This window comes from Lentinus tigrinus (genome assembly GCF_003813185.1).
Source record: "Lentinus tigrinus ALCF2SS1-7 unplaced genomic scaffold L226scaffold_32, whole genome shotgun sequence".
Classification (NCBI taxonomy): domain Eukaryota; kingdom Fungi; phylum Basidiomycota; class Agaricomycetes; order Polyporales; family Polyporaceae; genus Lentinus; species Lentinus tigrinus.
Window position 1 is genome coordinate 20,251 of NW_027137941.1, and position 23,003 is coordinate 43,253.

Genomic DNA, 23,003 nt, shown 5'->3' on the forward strand with positions numbered 1-23,003 from the left:
AGGAGCGAGGGCGGGAGCGAAGAGAGACGACGAGTAAGAGGAGAAAGACGGCGAGGAACAAGTCAAGGACAGCGTCCGAGCCTCGGAGTCGCAGCGCGCCGAGGGTTAGGGTTATGTACCCGCTCTCCGTGCCGCTCGGAGTCGTCCTCCTTATGCATTCCCCGCCATGTCCAGGTTACTACGGCCTTGAGAGATGCTCGGACGCATGGGAGCTAAGTCTTAGCACTCTGCACTGTCTCATCGGTCGGTATTCGTACGTTATGGCCTACAGTTACAAACTGACAATTGATTCTTGGCCAGGATGGCTCAATTACATGAAAATCGACGATGACACTCCCGCCGTACTTCATCCTGACACAGGCAACATCGTCAAGCTCATCAAAGCACGCCTTTGCCCGTCGTTGACAACACGAGGCGTGGCGAACTTGTTCAAGGACGTGCAGGACACCGCCGCGCCCGACCTCGCGAACACCCTGGCCCAGACCGCGCCGCAGTCGCTCCCCGGCTCGCAGCACACGTCCTCGGCTGCACACCCGTCCGACATCGTCTCTGTCCCCGCAAAGCGGCCGTCCATGTCCGCCCACGCGGGCAGCACGACCAAGAAGGCACGCTCCGGCGCGCCCGTGAGCACCAGGGATTCAGGGGAGAGCGAGCAGCCCCGTCTGACTAGTGCCGCCGACTTCTGGGGCGGCCTGAAGACCGCCGCCGGGCACGACACATATCTCCTGCCGCTGGTGGTCGCTGCCGAACGGCTTGAGAGCGCACTCGCAAAGCTCGGAGTCTCCACCGAGTGCCAGGTGATGGTCATCGACGCAGACACCTCGGCATTCTTAGGTGCCACCTCGACGCATGCCGGAGTTCTTTCCGTGAGTTCTCACAACTCTCCGCGGTTTTCTGCACATGCTGAGCCTTCACGCCCAGGGCACGCCCGAGTTCATGTCGGCCTTCCTGAGGACAGCCGTAGAGGAGAATGAGTCGTACCTCCAGAGCCCGGTCGACGATCTCTTCTCGTTCTGGTACACCGTCCTCTGGGCGACGCTCTTCAACCCGGACGTGCTCAAGGACGTCGACGACCCCACCCTCGTAAAGCAGTGGCGTAAGCATATCGCTGGAACGATGGCAGAGCGCGAATCCGCAGTTCGTCGTTTGACCATTGAGGACTTCCCTTCGTCTGCCCATTCTTTCCTCTTGAACGCGATGGCCTCGCTGCTGGTCATGTGGGACGAGTCCCTCGTGCAGCTACGCAAGCAGTTTTTGCAGGCCTTCAAGGGATGCACAGAGCCGCGCCAGAAGCTGCTCGTCTTCTACAGGTTCGCGTATGAAGGTGTGGCGGAATATGCGGAGCTGTTGTACGAAGCCCGCGGGACGTTGCAAGGTGCCTCATTGGCAGGTGGTTGATCTCCTCATTATCGTACAGTATATCGGGTGTACGACACTACTGTTAGACTTGAACCACTGTCGCAACCCCACCGAGATCGACAAGTATCAGAGTTCTCTGTTTAGACATCATGCCCCTCCATGCTGCGATCCCTTCAAAACCAGCTTGACGCGCTGCCAGTGTGTGGGGCATGATGATGCTTCCACGCCTTTCTCTCGGGTGAGAATGCATAGCTATACATTTCAATGTCATAGGATATACTTATACTAGCATCGCTCACGATATCGAATTGCCATTGTCCGCGCTATACAGCCGTTTGCATATCAGTCTGTATTCCGCGACGCGCGAATCTTTATTTGTTCCGAACAAACATCTCCTTAACGGGTAGGGGAAAACAGCCGGTGGCACCAGCCAGTGTGTCCCCAGCCCCGATCCTGCCGAGGTTCAATTTTGGGCCAAAATTCGCCCATAAAGTCCTCCCGGAAAACACGCGAGGTTGAGGTCGTTACCCCGCTATCCTCCTCATCCTCGCGGCGCTGCCGGTTGTTCGTTGCTGCTCCAGCGTTCATCGGGTAAACCACGAGCGTCGGAGAAGCAAACGACCCCGACGTTGCAGACGGGCGGAGATCCAAACGTGGCGTGCAGCAACGGCGAAGGCTCCGGCTCCTTCCTGAACGTCAGCGGCGCCGGTCGATTCTTGTGCATCTTGCTCAGCGGCGAGCTTGCCTCTTCGTCCGCATCCGCAGTCGCCTCCACGTCAGCCTGCGTCGTCGAGTCCGCAAGCCGGGACGGGATCTTCCCTTTCGAGCTTTTCCACTCCCGATTCGACTCGAGGCTGGGTCGTTCTGCGGGTGTAGGCACAGGGGGTGCGTCCGTGGAAGTTCCCTCCGACACCCTCGCAGTAGCCCTGTGCGAGATGAGTACATGTAGAGAGAAATACGAGCACGCACACACGAGGAAAAGGTCTACGTAACCGGATATCTGCATGAGTACAAGGATTTCATCATCCTGCAGAGAGGGGAACATGTCAGTATGTGGACGAGGACGTACAGGAATGTAGTCTATGCGAGAGAAGCATCAACGGTACCGAGCAAAGCCAACCGCGAATGCAAACGACTGACCATCCGCTTGAACGCGTGCTTATGGACAAAAGTGTGCGAGTAGATAAGAGAGAAAGTGATACGAGGGGGCATAGACGGATCTAGGTGCGAGATGGGACTGGTGCTCACCTTCATGAGCATCAGGTCCTCCTGGTGCTCGGCAATACAGTCCTGCTGCGCCGTGCACTTCCGGATGCCCCCCTTGACTGCGAAACGGGTCCACCTCCCGAGCTCGCTTGCGTCCATGGCCATCGTGCCTGGCGCGGGCGAACAGAGAGAGAACAAAGAGCAACGAGAGCGGGATGAGAAAAGGCGAGAGCGAGCGCGGCGAAGACGAGACACAACGAGGAAGAGGAGAAAGACAGCGAGGAAGAGAGAAAGACAGCGAGGGACAAGTCAACTTGATCGTTCGGACTCCGACTATACGAGCGCGCAAACGACTCGGTTAATTCACAAAAATTCGAAAAATTCGAGAGGTCCCAAAGAACGCACTATTTCTCCCACCTGAATGACACAGAACCCACCCTATATGCTTACGAATTGCCTGCGAGCTTGAATGGGGTGAATAGCATCACTGGATGACGAGATATGGGGCCAGTGTCACCAACAGGTCACCAGCTCAAGCGCTCATGGCCAGAGTTTGCCTTCGCTTCTTCATGAGCCGGTCACTGTAATTATATCTATATACACCGCAGTTTGGTCTAAGGTGCGTATGGAGACCAAAGTTAGAGGAATCTGGCGGTCCATGCCTAGATTTCTTTGTCTGACCGCAGTGAGAATCGACACAAACTTTTCGCAACTTATCGTAACTTTTCCGCGAATATGCATGATATTTTACTACAGCCTGTTCACCTCGCCTGCTCGCTCCTCCACGGGTCTGTAGCTCCTGTATGTCGAGCGGGTAAATCTCAATTGAGGTCGGAGACGATCGAGTGGCTCCGGGGTGCCTCCTGGGCGCCTCGGATTAGGGTTCTCCGTCTCGTTAGGGGAGATGCGGGAAACCCGACTTAAATACAGCACTCTAGCTTACAACCCACGAATGAACGTTAACCATCATGCATTCACCGCCTCGTCCATGTGTTCAGCCTCGAGCGCAAAACGCATCCTCAACTCCATGGATGCCTGCAGACCGACGTGGGCAAGAGGAGCTATTCGCCTTCATGGCCGGCGAGCTGGGTGAGCAGACCTGGCAGTTTCCGCCCGACGACATCGCGAGGATGCTCTCTCCCAAGTTCATCAACTCTCCGGAGAAGCTACGGGAGCCGTACCCTCCTCTGGCATGGTACACCTGCTTGTGCGACGACCGTTGCGTCCGCGAAGCTCTCGAGGCAATGCCTCGGCCTCGACCATTGAAGACGATACCGCGTACCAAGAAGATAAACTACCCGCTTGTCTCCAACTTCTTGAACGACTGCGTTGCTTGCTGCAAGAACGTCTACGTGAAGCTTTCCCGCGATAACCTGTCGCCTTTCAACCTCGCAGCTCCTTGCTCTCCTAACCTCGTGTTCTCCCCCTATGACCGGCCGACCGGAGACAAGGTCTCTGGCGCCCCTGTGCTCAAGCCGCACGTAGTGGCTGGACAGCGTCAGCTAGACAACAAGACACTCTGCTACTGGAGCCGAGCGAGGCCGGGCCGCAACGAGATGAACATCGACTTTGCCGTAGAGGTCAAAAACGATTGGAAGAAGCTCGTCAAACAAGCCGCGACATATGCCCGCGCGCAGAACGGCGCGGTACCCCTGCGCGCATTCAGCGTCGTCGTTGGCGTTAATCACTCGACGAACGAGCTCCGCTTCCTCTTATATCATCGCGGTGGCCTCACCGTATCTCTCCCCATGCGCATCGATACCGCACACGGCGTACTGCAAGTGCAGAACGTCTTGTTCTCCATTCTACTCTGGCAGACGCCCCAGGACGCCGGTCTCCCCTCGTTCACAAACGGCCATGATTTCCTTCTCCCTTCGTCCGCCTCTCGTCCAGAGAACTTCGTACACGCCATCGCAGACCAAGTGCTCTTCCATTCACTCTCTGTCCGCGGTCCAGGGACCCTCGTGGTGCGCGCCTATCCCACCACCAACTTATCGCAACCGGCACGCATAGCGGACAAGTCTGATGCTGCTCGAGCAGGTAGGTGCCGCAGCTGTCCTCTGGAACCGCGTTGACCGACTTCTGCAGAGCCGCACACACGCGTGGAACCTGTTACGGAAGAGTCTCAACTCGCACAGCATACTTTTCGTAAGTCTCCTTGAACCCTACGCACCATGATGTTGATCGAGCCTTCGTAGCTGCCATCGTACCCCGCCGGTATCATGTGCAACAACTGACTCACGTGAGACCACACGCTGTGACGGGTCCTGGGCATACGTCGTCTGCCACCGGGGATGACCGTTTTGTTCTCAAGGGTTCATGGCCAGACAAGCCGAAGCGAGGACTGGAGCCAACAGTCTATGATGATATCAGTGGCCAATTCGGAGTACCACGCCATCGCATCTCGTTCGAAGTATGTCGTGACGACGGATCCGCGTTCTCAAATGCGATGTTCCTACCACCCCCGGACAGTGCATGGGGATCTTATCACTGGTCCTTGATCGGCAAGACAGGCAGCGACCCGGACTACCGCACGCTCTCCGTCACTGCGACTGAGGATGAGGGGCACAGCCTCGAGAGATGCACCGATGCATGGGATCTGAGCTTGTGCACCCTGAACTGTCTCCTTGGTGGGTGTTTCTACGTTGTCCCGCATATCGAGGCTGACAATCGATCTCAGGATGGCTCAATTACATCAAGATCGGCGACCCCAGTCCCGGCGTGCTGCATCGCGACATCAGCATCGGCAACCTCGTCAAGCTCGTCCAACCACGCGTGTGCCCGCCGTTCACGACACGAGGCGTGGCGAACTTGCTCAAGGACGTGCAGGATACCCCCGCGAACGGCAACCTCGCGAACGCCCTGGCCCGTTCAAGTTCTGACCCACAAACCGCGCTGCAGTTGCTCCCCGGCTCCCGGCACACGTCCTCGGCTGCACACTCGTCTGGCAGCACCGTCGTCCCCGCAAAGCGGCCGTCCACGTCCATCCACGCGGGCAGCACGACCAAGAAGGCACGCTCCGGCGCGCGCGTGAGCACCAACGCCAACAATGTCGTGCCCTTATCGGCGGCCCCCGAGCCTGCTTCAAGGGCGAGCGAGCAACCTCGTCTGGCTAGCGCGGCCAACTTCTGGGGCAGCCTGAAGACCGCCGCCGCGCACGACGCATATCTTCTGCCGCTCGTGGTCGCTGCCGAACGGCTTGAGAGCGCGCTCGCAAAGCTTGGAGTCTCCGAGTCGACGGCGTGCCAGGGGATCCTCATCGACGCCGACATGTCGGCTTTCCTAGGTGAATATTTCACCACTTCGACGCATGCCGGAGCCCCCTCCGTAAGTTCTCACCACTCTCCGTCATCTGAGGGTCCCTGCACATGCTGACTCCCGCCTGGCAGGGCACGCCCGAGTTCATGTCGACCTTTGCGAGGAGAGCCATGGAGGTGAACGCGCCGTACCTCCAGAGCCCAGTCGACGATCTCTTCTCGTTCTGGCACACCGTACTGTGGGCCACGCTCTTCCACCCGGACGCGCTCAAGGGCGTCGACAAGCCCGCCCTCGCAGCCCAGGTCACCGGGTGGCGCCAGGATGTCGCCGGGACGCGGCAAGAGCGCAACTCCGCCGTCCGTGAATTTACCACCGAGGACGTTAACGACCCCTCGTCCGCGCACTCTGTGCTTCTGAGGGTGATGGCGTCGCTGTTGATCGCGTGGGACGCCTCCCTCGTGCAGCTGCGGACGCAGTTCCTCCTGGCCTTTGAGGGATGCACGGAGCGTCGCCAGAAGCTGCTCGTCTTCTACCGGTTCGCGTATGAAGGTGTTGCAGATTATGCGGAGCTGCTGTATGCAGACCGCGAGGCGTTGCAGGCTTCGTCGTCGGCTGGAGCTACGCCCTGATCGTGCATTGGCGGTGGAATTCCTCATTTTTCGTATATCGCATGCATGACGCTGCCGTACGGTGCCTCTCCTGTTGCCCATGGATGCCAGTGAGGCCGACCTACTATACTTGGACATCTTGTGCGTCATACCATACCGACAACTTGGACAATATCGAGCTGTACCATGAGCTAAGGCGTGCACTTACTCAGGCCGATACAACGGTCTCGGATCAGTAGTTGGACAACAGCGTAGCATTAATCATCACGCCGTAAGTCACAAGTAAATAACCACACATTTGCGAGCTTCTCGAGCTCTGCTTGAGCACATGGTTTTGGGCGGGGTGTTCGTCCTGTCGTCGCCGTTCGCAGCCAACTCGCAGAGGGAAAGCTTGCGTGCACGTCCCTGGTCCGCGACTATGACATGGCGAACTCGGGCGATTAAGCAATACCGTGAAGTGAGCGCGACATAGCAGCTGAGTGTTCCTCAGCGCGCCACACTCGCGCGCTGAGACTGAACAATCACGCACCGCGTGCCCTCAGCGTGCCCCGGATTTCTTCAAAGGCTCGAGCTGCAGTGGAGAGCGGTGCGCGAGGATGGCGAGACAAACGTCGGGCGCTCGGTGTGAGAGGAATCGCGTGAGCCAACCCGCCACTTCTCTCACCTCAACCATCACCATCGACTCTTACAGCTGTGTTTCACTACGCGCTAAGAGTCGACATGAACGTCGATAACGAAGTTTTGGATCTCCTGCATCAAGTGCAGCTCATGCTGAACGCTCGTCAACGGGCAATGAGGTGCGGGAGCTCCTATTCCGCCGTCCGCCCGCTAATAGATAACATTGCAGCATCTCTTGCGTCAGTCTAAGCGGTATAAATATCAGAAAAAGAGCTGCTGCTGATATGTCCCAACAGCTGCACGAATCCTCCAGGAGAGTACTCGAGCTCAAGGCAACGCTGGACGAACAAATCAACTTCAGGGCACCCGTGAATAGGCTACCGAACGAACTCGTGATAGAGATCTTCAGAGATGTTCTTCACGAAAACGAACCATGTCCAACGATTGCGCTTGATGTCAGCGACACAGCGAGGGTCCAAACCCGCCCGCTCCTGTGGCTCACGCATGTCTGCCGCAGGTGGCGGCGCATCGCCCTCTCCCACCCTCTCCTGTGGCAACGAGTAGACTGCCATAACCAGGAGCAGCTGCATGAGTTTCTTCTACGCCGATCAGATCCAGGACCATTCTCTCTCTTCATCAACGTCTCGAAGTACTCCCACTCAGCGTGGCCTTCTGCTCTCGCGGCATATCCCAACCGGCTTCGCAGACTCGACGTTGCATACGGCCGCAGGAAGGACGGATTCCTCCATACCGAGCTGATGTTCAACATGCGTTTTCCGAATCTGGAATGTCTGACCATCACTCGGTCCATCCCAACCGCGGTGAACAGGGAGAACCAGCCGCCGGTGACCGTTTCCCACAAATCTCTGTTTTGCGGCGACGTCTCGCACCTTCGTGCCCTGGCGATAATTCTTACTCCACATTGGTTCCCTTCAAAGCCCCTTCCGTCTCTTACACACCTTTTCCTCTCTTTTTACTGGCATAGCAACCTTCGCATGCCACTGCTCCTCTCCTTCCTCGCCGGAGTACCGGCGCTCCAAGTGCTGCAGTTATCGCGATTCGTGCTGCCTCCACAAGACCAGGAGCAAGAGCGGACACTCGTGTCGTTGAACCATCTCAAGTATATTGTCTTCTCGCACAACTCATACCTCCCGTCCTCGCTCGCCTTCCTCAAGCAGATCGTAACCCCCAGCAGTGCGCGCATGTACCTCAACTGCGTCAACATCGATAGTCTGTCTCCGATCTCCATCCTCCCTTCTCTCTCAGCAACAGCAGAAACGGACTGTCTCACAGTCTTCACCACGACCTTGACACTCAATCTTGTTGCACAGGGACATGACTCGGGGTTCTGGCTGTATGGCCGCAAACCCTTACACAGTATCGACGACTTCGCGATGTGGCTCACACACCTTCCGGTTATGTTCCCCCTCTCGCGTCTGAGCTGCCTTCAACTGCACCTCTACCAGCAGGGCCCAGCTGTGGTCCGAATTCTCCGAGAGACCGCATCCCTGACGACGCTCGAGATCAAAGTCAACCAGTACATGGATTCCGAGTCCGATGACAGCAAGGACAGTCTCGTCCACATCTGTCGCGCGCTCTCAGAGGAGCACTGCAGCCTGAGCGCAGGTGTAGCGCCTTCCCCGTCCATCTGTCCGTCGCTGCACACCATGACGCTTGTGCTGTCAAACAGCAGAATGACGCCACAGTCGTCCTACGCACGCTGGCTGGACGCCATCCTCTCCATGATCCTTGCACGCGCCCGCATGCGCCGCCCGTTCAGCCGTCTCGCAGTGCAGCCGATCGAAGCCACACCGAGTGTCTTTGCTGACCCTCGCACGGCATTCGCGAATGAAGTGTGCGTGTCGTATGCCGCGGCGCTCGCTGATCATGTTGAGGATTTCGTGGTGTATGGCGCAAAGGAGGAGTTGTTTGAACTGGTGGAACCTGGTGCGGATTGGGAGGAGGTCGAACGGTACTGGACTATCCCCGACATTGATCAGCCGCGCTTTTCCCATGGCTGGGAAGGGTATGGATGAAGTGTCTTCGTGAGGACACGTCTATTGAAGCTTGTCCCAACGTGCCTCTGGACATTGCCAGCTGCAATCGTCACCCGCTTCTGGTTCACCTCGAGACTCCGGGACCGCAGTACTATGTTCAGATGCCACTTAAAAAACGCGAGCTCGATATGTAGTATAATGTTGTTCACATGGGATGTCGTCTAGTTTCTGGAAGAATAATATGGAGTCCGACTCGCCCACATCTATCCTTCTACTTGGCCCCGTCAACGGCGCCCGAGACCCTGTCAGCGATCTCCATGGCCTTCAGCAACGCAGTCCATGCAAACTCAAGCGCCTCCCACAACCGCACGTCGACGATGCCGAGGCACACCGCGTCCTGGTGCGTGCCCCACACGTTGCGCGCGAGACGGCACAAGTCCTCGAACGCGTACCGCTCCGCCATGAGCGCCCCGAGCCTGTCCGCCGCCTCCGGATGGAGCTCCCAGTACGCCTCGTTCTTCTTCGTCCTCGGGACGAGCGTGAGGAAGCCGGCGAACTTCTCCCAAGCCTCGAGCTGAGGCTTGATCTCCACCTTGGTGTCGATGGGCAGGAGCATCGACGAGACGAAACGCTTCTGGCAGCCCGAGTACATGTACAGCAAGAGATTGTCGAATCCGACGGTGTACGGCAAGGCAAGCGGTACGAGGGGCAGGCGCAGACGAGAACAGGGGCCTTCCGGGTCTTCACCCGAAGTGGAGGACGTCAGAACCTTCACTGGCTCGTACGTTATCGTGGGCAGCTTGGAGCAATATGCCGCCCAGAGCGCACTGTGACTGGGACGGAGGACGACTCGCCGCGTCTGCGGGTAGGTGAGCCGCAACTGGTGCGGGGAGCAGCGCGCGTCCTGTATCGCGGAATCGAAGGTGGGATAGAGTGCAAAGACGTGCGTGGGTCGCATAGCGACCCCGCTCTCCGTGATGGTCAGGTCACAGTGGTCTGGAAGTATCTCTGAATCTGCGTTGACTGTAAGCGAAGCTTGGGGATCGCGCTTGCTGGGCCCCAGTATTCTGAAATGACGGCCAACAAAGGTGAGAAGGTGAGATTAGGAAAGGACAGCATGCATGCACTTACTTGGCTCCGTTAGCTACGAAGTCCTCACGGATTTTCTCTGGAGTGATCCCAGCGTACGCTGGGTCCGCGGAGGCGATGTTTGCCGTATTGATCTTGCCTAGTGGTGGCCGCTCAAGAGTCCGAGGCAAGGAACGCCAATGCCGGGGCTCAATGAGAGGCTTGATCGGGGGGACGAAAACCATCTGAGTATCGTGAGGCTTGGCGGGGGATGAAGAGTGAGACAGTCGGGAGTTGGGAGTGGAGGTGCAAGTGAAGTACCGTTCTTCGCAGCCAGGTTTTATAAGGGTCGGCCTGGCGGATCGCATGGCCATTCAACTGTGTGGCGGCTTTCCTGAAGCGCACGCGACAAGGTTGACGGAGAATTCGCTGACAAAAGGCTTCCATAAAGAGCAGAAGATAATGAGCTTCAGCGAGAACGGCGCAGGGGAGGTTGAAGTCAGCGAGTGCGAGACGTCGACGCACCTTGAGTCCATGACAACCGTCGTATGTATGCACATTATCTTTTCCAGGATAAAGGAACTCGTTTTATAGAACAACCAAATATCGATAGACAGGTCCTGCAGACTGGCCGAGTCATTGCTTCGCGGAGACAAAGCAAGGCTTGTTGTGTAGCCGATGTTAGCGCCCCTTCGCACCACCACACGGAACAGGCCCAGAACAAGGTTGCCATCATCACCGTTGTAAATCTCCCTGGAATGAGCCACTGACCAAAATCGAACGTGGAGACGAGAGAGTGGTGAGCACATACCGGCTTTCATGTCGGGGTCTCCTTCAAGTCGAAGGAAGTAAGGTAGATGACGTCCGGCCCATTGAAGCGGCACAAAGACATTTCTGTCACAACTTGCAAGAGGCACCTGCCTTTCGAGGCGGCTTCTAGGCCGTCCGTAGCAACGCACACTCCGACTCGGGCATCTACGCACTGTTCACATGTCATCCTTGTCCGTCGACTCGGGTCGGGATGCATTTATTCCAGCACCAATCGCCACTGGGATCTGATAAACATCACGAAAGAGCGGCCTACAAGTCAACGTCAGTAACGGATCCCCCGCGTGAGGTGTTGACAGAACGCACCGTCATGGTACAAACCTCGGTATCTAACCCAACATATGTAGATCCGCATGCGATACTAGTAGATCGCCCACCGCATCTTCCAGTACTTGCACTTCATACGCGAGGCTTGAGTCGCTATAGAGACCTGTAACTCGCCGAGAAGGAGCGTTAAGGTCGTATTCTCTCGACATGTGCTGACATGATTGGAGTCTTGGATCGAAAATTCGGGGTCACTGTTGCTGGTCAAAGAAAGCCGAGCAGAGCTTACACGTCACCTAGACGATAAGTGACGTATTAGAAGTCCGATTACCTGTAGGTCAGTCTCAATTGTGATGGCTTCAATATTCGAACTTATCCGGCGTCTCTATCCTTGAACGTGGTACAAGATATCTGCAATGCGTTTTCCCCTAACCTACACAGTCAGATTCCTGCCATGATATCCATTACTCAAGTTCCGCAGGCTAACGATACGTAGCTTCACCTCTGGTACCCGAGAAAGCAAGCAAACAGCCCCCGCTTTAGTCGCACAGTCCCTTGTATAACGGTACAACCGAGCCTCTGAGGCTCTACCTTTACCGATCTCTTCACATCAAACACACGTATCCCATTTTCTCGGAGAAAAGAGCACTGGGAGGAGGTACGTCGGCTTGTCCTCCAGCGGCAGCGTCCAAAACACCTCCGCGCCATCATCCGGCCACCACCCCGGACACCGGAACTCGTACACCTCTGGTTCGTCCGCGTTGAGGACGCGAACCTCCTTTACATATCGACCCAAGTCCCGTACCGCCTCTTCGACGGCACGCACGGTGTGGAGTAAGGGGTATCCTTGCACCGTGACGTGCTGAAGACGGTGCCCCATCCGAGTACGCGCTGCAACCATCTCCACAAACGACATACAAAGCCCCGGATGGGACACGTCGGCACGGAGACTAATGAAGGAGAGCTTTGCACAGCGGACAGGCCGCGCCTGCTTGAGCGTGTCGAAGAGATCATCGAACGCTTCGTCCAAGGATCCTCGAGCAATTGACACAGTGAGCTCTTCAAGCTCTGGAAGCCGCAGCAGTAGGGATGCCGCTTGGCATGGAGAACGGCGACCTATGAAGAGGCGCAGAGCCGTCACTGAAGTCAGGGTCAACACGTCTGCGATTCCAGACCGCCAGAAGCTGACGTTCGAGGTAGGGACCTGAACAACGAGGGTATCAGCGACGATCTGAGTGGTGTGACCCGAATCGACGACCTCGAGGGCTCGGGCATCGCGGACGCTCCTCCATAACTCGGCCAGCGAATAGTCTTCGCATGGGTCCTCGGCGGGAAGGAAGAAGACAGACGCAGTCGGAGGAGTGCGCAAGCGAGCGAAGATCGGAAGGGCCGACTGCCATCGGAAGTGGGAGAAAACGACGGAGCACACATTCTTGAGAGTAATTGGGGCTGCGCCAGTAATATTAGCACGCTCCTCAGCAGGCCATGCTCCGACTATGTGCAGGTACTGGAGAATAGGCACGTTGGCGAGGATGGTCGACAGAGAAGTGACTGTAGTCATGCCTCGGTGAGCCGACAGATAGAGATGCGTCAGATGAGGGAACCGATTGTTCGGAAACCAGGTTGTCGTCGGGATAATCGCTAGAGAGCGTAGCACGCATGTTGAGCTATTGAAGAGCCGCACCGCCGTACCGAAAGTTGAATCTGTAGATGAATTCGTGTGCAGCGGCGTACGGATAGTCAGAGAGCGTATGTGGGGTGCGTTGAAGCTGAGTAGCGCGGGGGTATATGTGTCGATCGGGGACAAGGACAGGTCCAGGTGGCGAAGGCGTGACCCAAGTGTGGCGAGGAAGTCGGGTCGCTCGAAGGCTCGAAAATCGAGAGACAGCAGGAGCGGAAGAGACGAGCCAGACCTTGCGACGAAAGTGCTCACTTGATCAGGATGGCCTCGGTCGATGCGCGTCCACAGAGTGGGTGCGTTGAGCGCGGCTGTTCGCCACCTGTGGCAGACGTGTGTGCACGCGAGCAGAGATCGGGTGTCAACGAGAGCGGTGTCTCCATTGTGGAGATAGGTTCTGCGATCCTGAGGTTCGATAGCGAAGAGGAAAATGAGAGGTAGGAGTTCTTCTGGTAGGTGATTGGTCCTAGCGCGCATGTCCCGACGTAAGTAAAGGTGGCGGCGATGATCAATAGGACGGTCCGTCGTGCAAAGTAGAGATATAAACAACGCTGAGGATACGTTGCGAGATATGACGACGTACGTGCCGTTTCCTGGATTGTGGCTCGGCTGCCAGTGATCCCATTTCCGTCGCTCTGACGCGGCCCCGTAGCGCAGGCTGAAGGTCGTCATGTGGAGGAATTGGTATGATTGAAATCGGCGTTCTTGCGAAAACCGAGAGGTGTAACAAGGTAGATCAAGTGGAACAGGATGGTCCACTCACCATTGCGTAGTTATATACTGTATACGCGCCTCTGCCTCGAGGCGACAGAAAGCCATATACTGGTATAGCATCATCGCGTATAGATCTGCAAAGAGTCAAATTCGATCGTCGGCGCTGGAAACAAGCTGTTCCTGCGCGCCTTCGGGCGCACGCACTGCCCCGGTTCGATGCAGGCCTTCAGGTAGCTACAAGCTAGGGCTGGGGACATCGGTGGCCGGGGTATACTTACGGCGCCAACGCAACTATGGCGACAAACTTGTACCTAAGACCTGGAACGGAGACTTGTTAACGGGTCGGCCGCCATGCAACGAGGTCTGGTTCTTGAGTTGCTATAGGGCAAGGAGCTGCGCGCGGTATAGGATGAGAGGAGGAGGAACAGAAAGTTTCAACGGTGATCATAAGCCGAAATTGAAGTTCCGATAGTTCTGGTAAGCGGGATTACAATTGACTACATATTCCGTGGGCTTATCCGAGCACAGCTTACACAGTTACTCACTTGCTACCTCAGCGAGCTCATGGGACACCGGCATACGCTCGAACGACCTTGACCCAGAACCTCAGCTGTAGCAGTCATCTAGGACCCGGTCATCAACTACAGACATACTTGACTAAGAAATCACCATAGATGAGGTATATCCCGCCTGGTGTAAGTTCAGCTTGACAGGGCTGACTCGGATCCCACTGTCGCGCATTCCATCTCCTACCTTGATATCGAATATTCAGTACTCATTTTCTACAGGCCGACAACCTGTATCATCGCGGCTGGTTTGCGAGAAAGAGTACCGGACACATCTCGGATGCCCCTTGTCATCCCCACTCGACCCGCGGCTGACTCTCTTACTCCAATGACCATGGTCCGCGTCGGGCTCAATCGCAAGGAGCCAGCCCATGCTTTCTCTCCGGATCCCTCATCACCCTTCTTCGACAAGCCTCCTGTTACACCCCCGCATTTTCTATCACCTTGTCTCGCATAACTCGAGAGAGACGAGTCTGATGTTCGACTCCGACTCATCCTCTTCACGAAGAAGTGCAGAACGCGCCAACGACTGGCCCGCACCGGCTGCACAACTCGCCGCCGCCCGTGCCTTCATACGCGAATGGTACGTTCACGCCTCGTCTGCCATAAGGGAACATACTCACCATGAGCTTCAGTGCCACGTCCTGCGCCCCGACTCTCCTCCTCCCCGACAAAGACACCGACGGCCTCTGCAGCGGGCTCATCACCTATCTCACCCTCACCCACCTCGGTCTCTCCCCATCGCTCATCTCCATCCACTTCCCCGCGAAGGGCTCGAACATCCACGCCGTCCCCGAGCGCGAGCGGATAGCCCGGTACGGCGCGCGGTACGTCATCGCGACGGACCAAGGCAGCCGCGGTGGGCCGCCGATCGTCGACGACCCGAAGACGAAGACGTTGGTCGTGGACCACCACTGGAGTACCGAGTTCCCGGACGGTGCGGTCGTGTGTTCGGCGGCGCAGTGCCCTCCAGTTGCGACGGCGAGCACGCTTGCGTACGTGGTGTGCACGGAGATGATTGAGAGAGGACGGAAGGACCGGGGAGTGAGGGAGAGATTGGACTGGCTGTGCGCGATGGGGACGATGGGGGACCTCGGGACGAGCTTCAAATGGGAGGTGCCGTTCCCGGACATGCGCGACTGCTTGAAGCGGTGGACGAAGAAGACGTTGGGAGAGGCGATCGGTCTCCTGAACGCTCGTGAGTCGTAACATGCCTTCCGTCTCCGAACACCGCTGATCTATGTATGTGGTTAGCACGTCGCTCGGCAGCGTACGATGTCGAGACAGCTTGGCGTGCCCTCCTTAACAGTGCGACTCCGAAGGAGATAGTCAACCCGGACTCCGGAATGGACGTCCGCAGGCTCTTCACTGCACGCGCAGAAGTCAAGTCCGAGACGGATCGTTGTGCACGAAAGCCTCCGACTTTCTCCGGAGACGGTCGTGTCGCGCTCATCCGTATCTCCAGCGGAGCGCAGATCCACCCTGTATGTGTCTTCCCAGCCGAATGAAGCATACTACTCACCTAAAGCCTTAGCTTATCGCAACACGGTGGTCGTCCTCGCTCAAAGGCCCGCGGCTCGAGATCGTGATGTGCGCGAATGACGGATACAACGTTGGGATGACCAACTTTGCATGTCGAGTTGCAAAGAGCCGGAAGTCTGCAGTCGGGGAGGGCGTGACGGACATCATCGTGATTTTGAAGGAATACGCTTCCCGCGTGCCTGGCCTGAGAGAAGCGATGGGAGAGGACTTCGCACGGGGTCACAAGGAGGTGCGTTTGCCGCTACCGTGCGTCGAGGTTGTGCTGACGAGATGATGCAATCAGGCCAGTGGGGGAATCGTTCTGACGGAGCACTTTGAGCGGTTCTGGGAGGTGATGGTGAACGCGGAACGGGAAGAGGGCGGACCTCCAACGAAGAAGAGAAAGACGGGTGGGAAGTTGGAAGGCTCAGGGCAGAAGAATACGCTGGAGGGATGGGTGACGAAGATCTGAGGTGGTTCGTAATACCAGATGGGAAGTACGCGGATTGCGAGTGAGCGTAGCGTCGATTTGCAGATTGAGGACGTACCACAGAGCCCGGATTCCTCTGTCAGAATCATCAGATGCGCATCGCAAGTGCGACCCACATATTCCTCGTGGCATATGCTCGAAGAGATGTGATAATAATTCGAAGCTGAGGAAGAAGTGGCGGAGAGTGGTAGCGATAGGCGCTGACGCCACCACTCTGTCCTCGACCATCATGTCCTCAGACGATCCCCACAGCAAGACCCTCTTGAAACGAGAGAATTCCGATGCTGAGCAGAAAGAGTTGGCTAGAGGGCTGCGCTCGTCTCAGCAGCCCTGTTACGACCCGCCGAGCAACTCCGAGTCCGAGTTTCGACCGCCGTTGTCAGAACAAGACATCGATGAGCTGATCAGCGCAATATCCGGGTTCGCTACGTTGCCAGAACGTGTATACATGAATATTCATGCCACTATCCTTGAAGAAGTGTTGCGCTTGATCAACGAAATGAGCCCTGGTATCTGCGTCCCTATAGATCATGCCAATCGTCTACTCAAGGAGTCGGAGGAGTTGTGCAAAGCCTTCAAGCAGCGGGACTTCAAAACAGTGCTGTATACAGGTAAGTATGACCTTGAGCAAGTTATAATTCGCTCACAGGACGTCATCTGACTACAGAAGCACTATACACACCGGTTGAGCTCACCGGTAGTCGTGACAATTTCTTCAAACTCAGCGCAAGGGATCAAGAAGGTTGGATTACTTTTCGCTCCTCGCGCATGGCATACACTCATTCTATCAACCCAAGCTGCCGTTGCCGCTTGGTAAATTCCGTACAGAGGGTCTGCTGATGCGCTCGAGGCCGCCATGGCCGAGTACATGAGGAAGGACGCGCAGGACGGGCGGCGATATGCTCGCTATGCTCACTTCACGCAGTCTTCGGGTACAGGGAAATCGCCAATGAACGACGAGCTTGCGAAGAAGATACTCTACCTACCGATCAACCTCGGCAAAGTAGATGGTGCGTCAGGGCTTCCGTGACCAGCGATGCAAGTGCGATGTAAGTCACTAGGATTCCCGCCACCGGATACCGAGGTTCGCGGATGGTTTGAAGCGCGTAGACGCGGACAGGGTCGGCGACTGGGAAAAGGAGGTTCAACTCTTCCTCTGTGCCTTATTCGAGACGGCGCGGACACACCTCAATGAGATCGCGGGTGTCCTCCCACCCGAGGGTATGTTCTTGTCGAGTTTTCCGCGCGTCAGGTATCTTATTGAACACACCCAGCGATTAATCCATCGGGTCTCGCCAACGCATTTCGCGAGAGGATGAACACTGATATGCAGTTCGGTCAACATGGAAAATACCGGCGAGAGTTCTATCAAGCTGTGTGCAAGAAAGCTGACGAGGTGAGCACTCTCGCTGTCGCATACTCGTGTCTCAAAGTAACTGACTTATGTAGCTAAATTCGTACCCGTTCCGTGTACCCATCGGGAAAGGAGACAGTCCTGTCTATACCGTAAAAGTTCAACGAGACTCACCTGGTCAGTTTGCCGGTCTTCACCCACCCCGAGCCTGCTGAGGAGATACTGTAGACAGTGAACCACAGGAGACTGACATCATGACCGCTGCGGAAGCCCTGACTGACCGTGTCTCTCTTCAGTATCCTCAGTTCGGCGCGTATCCCGACAAACCGCTTGTCGTTTTGTGCTTCGATGAGGGGCACATGCTCACTGAACAGCGTGACGCCATGACCACAGGGACGCTCTTCGAAGTTATACGGCGTGCGCTCCACATCATCAGGAGACTGCCGATCTTCGCTCTCTTCGTCTCAACTGTTGCCAATGTGGAACACTTTCCTCCGATTCAGCCTCTCCACATCTCAAACCGTCTCAGACGGCACTTGCCTCCGTTTGAGCCCATTGTGTGGACGCCGCTCGACGTCTTAGCACAGAGGATCAGCAGGGACTCGAGCTTCACACTAGCTCAGGTCGCGTCCACGTATCGCATGGCGCATCTGGGCCGCCCGTTGAAAGTCAATCACCCTTACATCAGTGCTTTGTCTGACGATAGTATACCCAGGTTTCCGGCTATGTACGATTCCGCCAAACATCCAGAGGTCCGGAACGACATCGTCACATTCGCTGGCATGAAGCTGTTGTTCGCCAAACGGGCCACACCCGACGGATTCTCCGAGGATCAGTCACTGGCGTGTATCGCCGTCCGGATCCCCATCGAATTCAACCAGACTGTCCTCGACAGCGAGCAGGATAAAGCGTCTGAAGAGATCAAGAAGATCGAAGGGTCCCAGCGGGAGTGCAAGCTAGTGGCTCGTCATATGCGCCTACTTCTGTATGCCGAAACAGGGTTCTCGCCCGTCATCACCGGGTCTTCATCCGAGCCGTTGCTCGTAGAAGCTGCATATAGGGTGATGGTCCGGCTCAGGTGGCGGGAGGGTGAGTTCCGGGGACAGTCTACGGTGGGGAATGGCCCTCAGACGCTGGACCCTTACGGCGCCCTCTTCTATCACTTCAGTCACCCCTGTATCGACCTCGGCTCTAAGGGGGAGATCATAGCGGCTGTGATGGTTTTGGACGCGCGCGATCGCGCGACTACGTTCCCGCTGAAGAAGGACGAGTTTCCTCCTGGATGCTCCAAGAATTTCAAGCACGACCCAGAGAAGTTCTTGCACTACGACGGTGCCTGGTGTCGGCGAATCATTACAGTCATGCAGTTTCTGGAGGCGCTTCTCGGGACAGCGAACCTCGAGTCATGTGCAGACGGTCTTCCGCGCGCCTTCTGCGATGTGGACCACGCCGATATACCACTGCGGAGTGCGTTCGCGGGCGCTTTCATCTACTTCAACCACTTCATCAAAGCCCAGAGCTCCGAAGTGGTCAACCAGGAATATCTCCTCCTCGCGATCTCTCGCGGTGCGGCGATCGTCTGCGTAGACAATCAGACCAGTATCGACCTCATCATCCCCATCCTCTTCGGCACCGTCCTAGTGAAAGACCAGGTTTCAGCAGTCATGATTCAGGTGAAGAACAGCAGGCACTACACGACAACGGTGGCGCATTCCCTCTTCACGAGCATGAACCCTGACGAGTGCGGCTGGTTCGATAAAAACGTGCAAGAGCCACCTCCGGTCCTGCGCTTGGTCTTCGCGCTTGCGTCGTCTAGATCGGCCGTGGTCGCACCACCACCCACGGCGCAGCGGTCGGAGCAGTTGGAGCGGTTCACGGCATACGATGTCTGGTGTGCGGGCGCAACTCGAAGGGACCGTATCCACTCGCGAATGGAGACGAGATTGCCGGATAGGACTGATTGAGGGGCCATTGTCTTCGCATATTCGTTTTCGCAGCTATGCACGTTCATGGATCGAATCACTTTAGTGCTCAGGTGCTAGCTGAGTTGCTATAGAAGTCTATAACCACATTGTCATCGTGTTCGTTCGGCATGAGAAGGTCTTGGACAACGGAATCGCCGTCGAGGACGAGGGGCGACCGCGGGAGGCGGCGTTCCCGCACATGCGCGACTATTTGAAATGCAAGAGGGCTAAATGTCATATTCCAACACACATTGGTCCAATTGGAATATAAATAGGTCCTACGATAGAAAAGCCATACGCCCGTTGTGTTATGATTCTAGGGCCCCGGAAGCTGAGCGTTTCTGTCCCGCGCTCAGAAGGTTTTGGTCCTGGCGCGATAGACTTCCTGTCCGCCTTATCCAAGAAGTCCAAATCTTAATTGACAACTCACCTTGTAATTTTCAAAATTGCATGATATAGGTCCTCATAGCCTAGGAAAAATAGCCAGAAGGTTCCCAGTGAGGTAGGATGAAGTGTGCAGGGCAACTGACGAAGGGGTGGGGCTGATCTAGGAGACGCTGGCGGGGAATTCGGCGTGTAAGCGCTGGGAAATTAGGTCGTTTGGCGCGGAAGAAGGTCACTTTCATCGAGGCTGAGGAGTTGCTACAGTTGAGCGTACATGCAGCGGAGTATTTTTCCAGGTATAAGATAGTTTATTAGAGTGTACATAAAGAATTTCAAGAATAACGGAGGCAAAACGGAGGAAATCGAGGCAGGACGGACAGGCGTGCTAACGCGCGAGAGCAGGCACTTATCGAGGGGACCAATGTACTATTGCGCCTGGCATATATTTGAAATGGTGGACTGAGACGTTGGGAGGTGCGATTGGTCTCACAGGTGGGAATTCGGAAGGCCCATGGGAGAAGAACATACTGGGAGGGTGATGGTTGAGGCCCGAGACGGATGCGAGCGGACATTGCCTTGCGACATGGCGAGCAGGGCGAGAAGACTCGTGAAGACGAGAATGAGGGACACTTGATTACTTCGCGACGAACGGCAGGTCGTACACAGGTTTTTCCTGGTTAGAAAGCTCCCAGTAGTCCTCCTCGCCATCGACGAACCAAATCGCCCGCGGTTCGAAACGCCACATCTTTCGACCACCGTTCCGGAACTCGTACTCCTCCACAAGCGTCTCGAGCTCCAAGCACGCCTCCTCGAAAATGTCCCCGACGTCTTCGGAGCCTGCGAACGCCCCTTCATAGGTAACCTGGACAGTGAGTCGGCGCACCGGGCAGCCCAATTCCGACCTCGCGCGCAGCATGTCCGCAATAGCCTCCGCGTGTCGCTCCGGAAGCCCGATCACGTCCATTTGCAGATCGAGGACCTCCAGGTGAGGACATACTGCAGAGCCCACCGGGCTTCCCATGTCCGATTCCTCCGAGAGCGTATCACACAGGCGCGCCGTAAGTGCGAGCTTGTCTTCGGGAAAGTACTCGTCGTAGGAGATGATCTTGACCTGAAGCTCGACGAGACGCGACATGCACTGAAGAATCGGAGGGAAGACGTCGCGTAGAGAGGTCTCCAGGTCGTCATAGTAGAGCATGAAGGATGTGACGTTCTCGAGCGCGAGCGATGTTGTTGGGAGGCGGGCGAGCCACTGGTCCCAACCGTCCGTCACGCGGTCGTTGTTGATCACCGCTCCAATCCAAACTCCGGACGTCGCACCCTCCGCAACCATGTGGAGCTGGACACCAGAGGCGGCGAGTTCGAGCCTTGTCGCTTGCTTGAGGGGACTGAGAGTCGGCAATGAAAGCAGTGGGTCATCGATGTACTCTAGCACTCGCATCCCCTGCAGACGAACCATCGTCTTTTCGCCCAGATCAACGTGCTTGAGGAGCGAGAACGCGGGAATGACGAGCGAGTCGACAAATGATAGAGATTGTAGATGAACGAGAGCCACAGGCTCGCTCGAGTATTGGGATGAAGTTGGCAGGGAACTAGCTAAATTTCCGATTTGTAAGGATCTGAGGAGTGGGGTGCGGGAGAGGATTTCAAGGATTGCGCGGGATTGGTTGAAGACCGTTATATCCGTGAAAGACAGAGATAGATGTGTCATGCGCGTGAAGTGATTCCGGGGCACCCAGGAGGACACAGGCCGGAGAGCCAAGGCGCGCAGGAAGGAGACCTCTTGATTCAGAATGACGGGGTCGTGTCCTCCCTCCGGCCGGTGCACGTATGTATAGTCACATATGGTCAAGCACTCCAACATGGGGGCCAGAATGTTCAGCACCTGGGGCATCGATATACTTGTAGAGTAGATCGCGAAATCCAATCGTTGCAGCCGTGAGGCATATGCTTCCAGAACGGGGACAACGCCATCGGCTCTTGCGGCTAGTCCTCCCACGAAGAAGGAGAGAGGGAGAGAGCGTGACCGCTCCAAGAACGCTGCCTTTCGTCCACGATGATTACCAGATATCCGCGTCCAGAGAGAAGCAGTGTCCAACGCGATGTTTCTCCAGTGCTTGCATACGTGAGTGATGGTCACGAGAGTGCGAATCGCCGCCTTCTCTTTGGACCGGTCGAGAGACCACGCAGCTCTCTGGGGAGTTTCAGCGGTAGCGTCTCCAAATACCAGGAGGAGAAGCTCCTGCGGGAAGTTGTTGAACGCACAAGCCCGATGTTTCCTGAACAAGCCAACCGCCAAGCTAAGTACTCTACAACTCCATACTAAGATATGTTGGATACTCACATGAGGGGTCTGCGATTGTCACTAACCTGTCCACAGGTCTCCCGGCTATGCTCTTGAAGGGACGTCGGATTCATCTCTACAATCAGGATTAATACCAGCTGTCGAAGCTCCGGAGACGGCAGGCGCACACGTACTAAAGCTAGCAGATCGTCAGGTCACTGTTTCTGTACGCTGCAGATTCTATATCCTCTGTCAGAGATAGCAGACAAAGTCGGAGTCGGGGAAGGCGGCAAACGGGAAGCTGGTAGTCAGGCAAATACGCGGCAGCAGCATTAGTTTGGGAGCTTCATTGACTTGCTTACAAGCTATCCACAGTACTTACACAAGCAATTTCTCACGACTACAAACCACTTTAGGGCGGGTCTCAAGCGACTTCACGGCCCGCTGTTAAACACGGTGCTTCCTGCTCTCTCTGTCTCTTCCTCCTCGAGACAGTTTCTCCTGCACCGATTGGCAGGGTCGATGGTCTATCTTTGCTTGCCAAATTATATGCTTGCTACACCACCGAAAAATACTTTTCCTATACGACCGGGACAAATCGCACGACGCAGATGCGCAGGCATCCGGAGTGCCGTGAGCTTTACTACTGGAGGGAGGATTTTAGGAGTTATATCTGTCTCTGGACGATAGCGTCGTTATACTCTGGTTGATATGTGAGTCTTAGCATTCTGTCCGTACCTCAAGTCTCCCCAATCCATTCTCCATGACTGGAGTTGTGGTTGCTCTCCGTGGCAGAATCGGAATATGTCATGCGATGAATATCCTCTGGTCTCTGGGAAGTA

General features: G+C 56.2%; 11 protein-coding genes across 11 annotated transcripts; 7 read left to right on the forward strand and 4 right to left on the reverse strand.

Moving 5' to 3' along the window:
- Positions 1–152: 152 nt before the first annotated feature.
- L226DRAFT_615736 (uncharacterized protein) lies at positions 153–1,686 on the forward strand (the record flags this gene model as incomplete). Its single annotated transcript, XM_067686819.1, has 3 exons — positions 153–243; positions 301–866; positions 922–1,686. 3 exons carry the CDS (start codon positions 153–155, stop codon positions 1,396–1,398), a joined length of 1,134 nt encoding a protein of 377 aa, XP_067531562.1. The 3' UTR covers positions 1,399–1,686.
- A 355-nt stretch (positions 1,687–2,041) lies between these two features.
- Positions 2,042–2,880, reverse strand: L226DRAFT_212249 (uncharacterized protein). The gene is made up of 3 exons (XM_067672922.1): positions 2,608–2,880; positions 2,333–2,386; positions 2,042–2,285 (listed from the first exon to the last, which is right to left on the reverse strand). The coding sequence occupies exons 1-3, from the start codon at positions 2,728–2,730 to the stop codon at positions 2,136–2,138; spliced, it is 327 nt and encodes a 108-aa protein (XP_067531563.1). The 5' UTR covers positions 2,731–2,880; the 3' UTR covers positions 2,042–2,135.
- A 654-nt stretch (positions 2,881–3,534) lies between these two features.
- On the forward strand, positions 3,535–6,709 carry L226DRAFT_615737 (uncharacterized protein). The gene is made up of 5 exons (XM_067686820.1): positions 3,535–4,605; positions 4,654–4,713; positions 4,764–5,195; positions 5,246–5,892; positions 5,955–6,709. Exons 1-5 carry the CDS (start codon positions 3,597–3,599, stop codon positions 6,450–6,452), a joined length of 2,646 nt encoding a protein of 881 aa, XP_067531564.1. The 5' UTR covers positions 3,535–3,596; the 3' UTR covers positions 6,453–6,709.
- A 398-nt stretch (positions 6,710–7,107) lies between these two features.
- On the forward strand, positions 7,108–9,085 carry L226DRAFT_615738 (uncharacterized protein; the record flags this gene model as incomplete). Its single annotated transcript, XM_067686821.1, has 3 exons — positions 7,108–7,228; positions 7,279–7,288; positions 7,346–9,085. Exons 1-3 carry the CDS (start codon positions 7,152–7,154, stop codon positions 9,083–9,085), a joined length of 1,827 nt encoding a protein of 608 aa, XP_067531565.1. The 5' UTR covers positions 7,108–7,151.
- A 232-nt stretch (positions 9,086–9,317) lies between these two features.
- Positions 9,318–10,359, reverse strand: L226DRAFT_574231 (uncharacterized protein; the record flags this gene model as incomplete). Its single annotated transcript, XM_067685000.1, has 2 exons — positions 9,318–10,113; positions 10,178–10,359. 2 exons carry the CDS (start codon positions 10,357–10,359, stop codon positions 9,318–9,320), a joined length of 978 nt encoding a protein of 325 aa, XP_067531566.1.
- A 1,457-nt stretch (positions 10,360–11,816) lies between these two features.
- Positions 11,817–13,556, reverse strand: L226DRAFT_562510 (uncharacterized protein; the record flags this gene model as incomplete). Its single annotated transcript, XM_067683506.1, has 4 exons — positions 11,817–12,847; positions 12,891–12,975; positions 13,140–13,206; positions 13,468–13,556. 4 exons carry the CDS (start codon positions 13,554–13,556, stop codon positions 11,817–11,819), a joined length of 1,272 nt encoding a protein of 423 aa, XP_067531567.1.
- Positions 13,557–14,640: 1,084 nt separating this feature from the next.
- On the forward strand, positions 14,641–16,157 carry L226DRAFT_469300 (DHH phosphoesterase; the record flags this gene model as incomplete). The annotated part of the gene is made up of 5 exons (XM_067676204.1): positions 14,641–14,747; positions 14,800–15,362; positions 15,419–15,648; positions 15,699–15,935; positions 15,990–16,157. 5 exons carry the CDS (start codon positions 14,641–14,643, stop codon positions 16,155–16,157), a joined length of 1,305 nt encoding a protein of 434 aa, XP_067531568.1.
- A 247-nt stretch (positions 16,158–16,404) lies between these two features.
- L226DRAFT_574234 (uncharacterized protein) lies at positions 16,405–16,992 on the forward strand (the record flags this gene model as incomplete). Its single annotated transcript, XM_067685001.1, has 3 exons — positions 16,405–16,786; positions 16,843–16,917; positions 16,973–16,992. 3 exons carry the CDS (start codon positions 16,405–16,407, stop codon positions 16,990–16,992), a joined length of 477 nt encoding a protein of 158 aa, XP_067531569.1.
- A 393-nt stretch (positions 16,993–17,385) lies between these two features.
- On the forward strand, positions 17,386–18,412 carry L226DRAFT_212357 (uncharacterized protein). Its single transcript, XM_067672923.1, has 4 exons — positions 17,386–17,396; positions 17,450–17,571; positions 17,625–17,706; positions 18,245–18,412. Exons 2-4 carry the CDS (start codon positions 17,491–17,493, stop codon positions 18,313–18,315), a joined length of 234 nt encoding a protein of 77 aa, XP_067531570.1. The 5' UTR covers positions 17,386–17,396; positions 17,450–17,490; the 3' UTR covers positions 18,316–18,412.
- Positions 18,413–18,854: 442 nt separating this feature from the next.
- On the forward strand, positions 18,855–19,442 carry L226DRAFT_423368 (uncharacterized protein; the record flags this gene model as incomplete). The annotated part of the gene is made up of 1 exon (XM_067674603.1): positions 18,855–19,442. A coding segment is annotated over one exon (588 nt), but the record flags the coding sequence as incomplete, so codon positions are not given.
- A 776-nt stretch (positions 19,443–20,218) lies between these two features.
- L226DRAFT_562512 (uncharacterized protein) lies at positions 20,219–22,442 on the reverse strand. Its single transcript, XM_067683507.1, has 3 exons — positions 22,356–22,442; positions 22,222–22,297; positions 20,219–22,156 (listed from the first exon to the last, which is right to left on the reverse strand). Exons 2-3 carry the CDS (start codon positions 22,293–22,295, stop codon positions 20,512–20,514), a joined length of 1,719 nt encoding a protein of 572 aa, XP_067531572.1. The 5' UTR covers positions 22,296–22,297; positions 22,356–22,442; the 3' UTR covers positions 20,219–20,511.
- Positions 22,443–23,003: the final 561 nt, after the last annotated feature.

What these genes read in the sequence shown, in the direction of transcription:
- L226DRAFT_212249 (XM_067672922.1), bottom strand. Translation starts at nt 2,730, where the DNA reads ATGGCCATGGACGCAAGCGAGCTCGGGAGGTGGACCCGTTTCGCAGTC. An exon ending in AGGACCTGATGCTCATGAAG is followed by an intron (nt 2,387 to 2,607) that starts GTGAGCACCAGT and finishes CCCTCTCTGCAG; the next exon opens with GATGATGAAATCCTTGTACT. An exon ending in GTTACGTAGACCTTTTCCTC is followed by an intron (nt 2,286 to 2,332) that starts GTGTGTGCGTGC and finishes CATCTCGCACAG; the next exon opens with GGCTACTGCGAGGGTGTCGG.
- L226DRAFT_615737 (XM_067686820.1), top strand. Translation starts at nt 3,597, where the DNA reads ATGCCTGCAGACCGACGTGGGCAAGAGGAGCTATTCGCCTTCATGGCC. An exon ending in GTCTGATGCTGCTCGAGCAG is followed by an intron (nt 4,606 to 4,653) that starts GTAGGTGCCGCA and finishes CGACTTCTGCAG; the next exon opens with AGCCGCACACACGCGTGGAA. An exon ending in CACCCTGAACTGTCTCCTTG is followed by an intron (nt 5,196 to 5,245) that starts GTGGGTGTTTCT and finishes AATCGATCTCAG; the next exon opens with GATGGCTCAATTACATCAAG.
- L226DRAFT_212357 (XM_067672923.1), top strand. Translation starts at nt 17,491, where the DNA reads ATGAACACTGATATGCAGTTCGGTCAACATGGAAAATACCGGCGAGAG. An exon ending in TGTGCAAGAAAGCTGACGAG is followed by an intron (nt 17,572 to 17,624) that starts GTGAGCACTCTC and finishes TGACTTATGTAG; the next exon opens with CTAAATTCGTACCCGTTCCG. An exon ending in AGTTCAACGAGACTCACCTG is followed by an intron (nt 17,707 to 18,244) that starts GTCAGTTTGCCG and finishes TAGTATACCCAG; the next exon opens with GTTTCCGGCTATGTACGATT.
- L226DRAFT_562512 (XM_067683507.1), bottom strand. Translation starts at nt 22,295, where the DNA reads ATGAATCCGACGTCCCTTCAAGAGCATAGCCGGGAGACCTGTGGACAG. An exon ending in GACAATCGCAGACCCCTCAT is followed by an intron (nt 22,157 to 22,221) that starts GTGAGTATCCAA and finishes TGGCTTGTTCAG; the next exon opens with GAAACATCGGGCTTGTGCGT.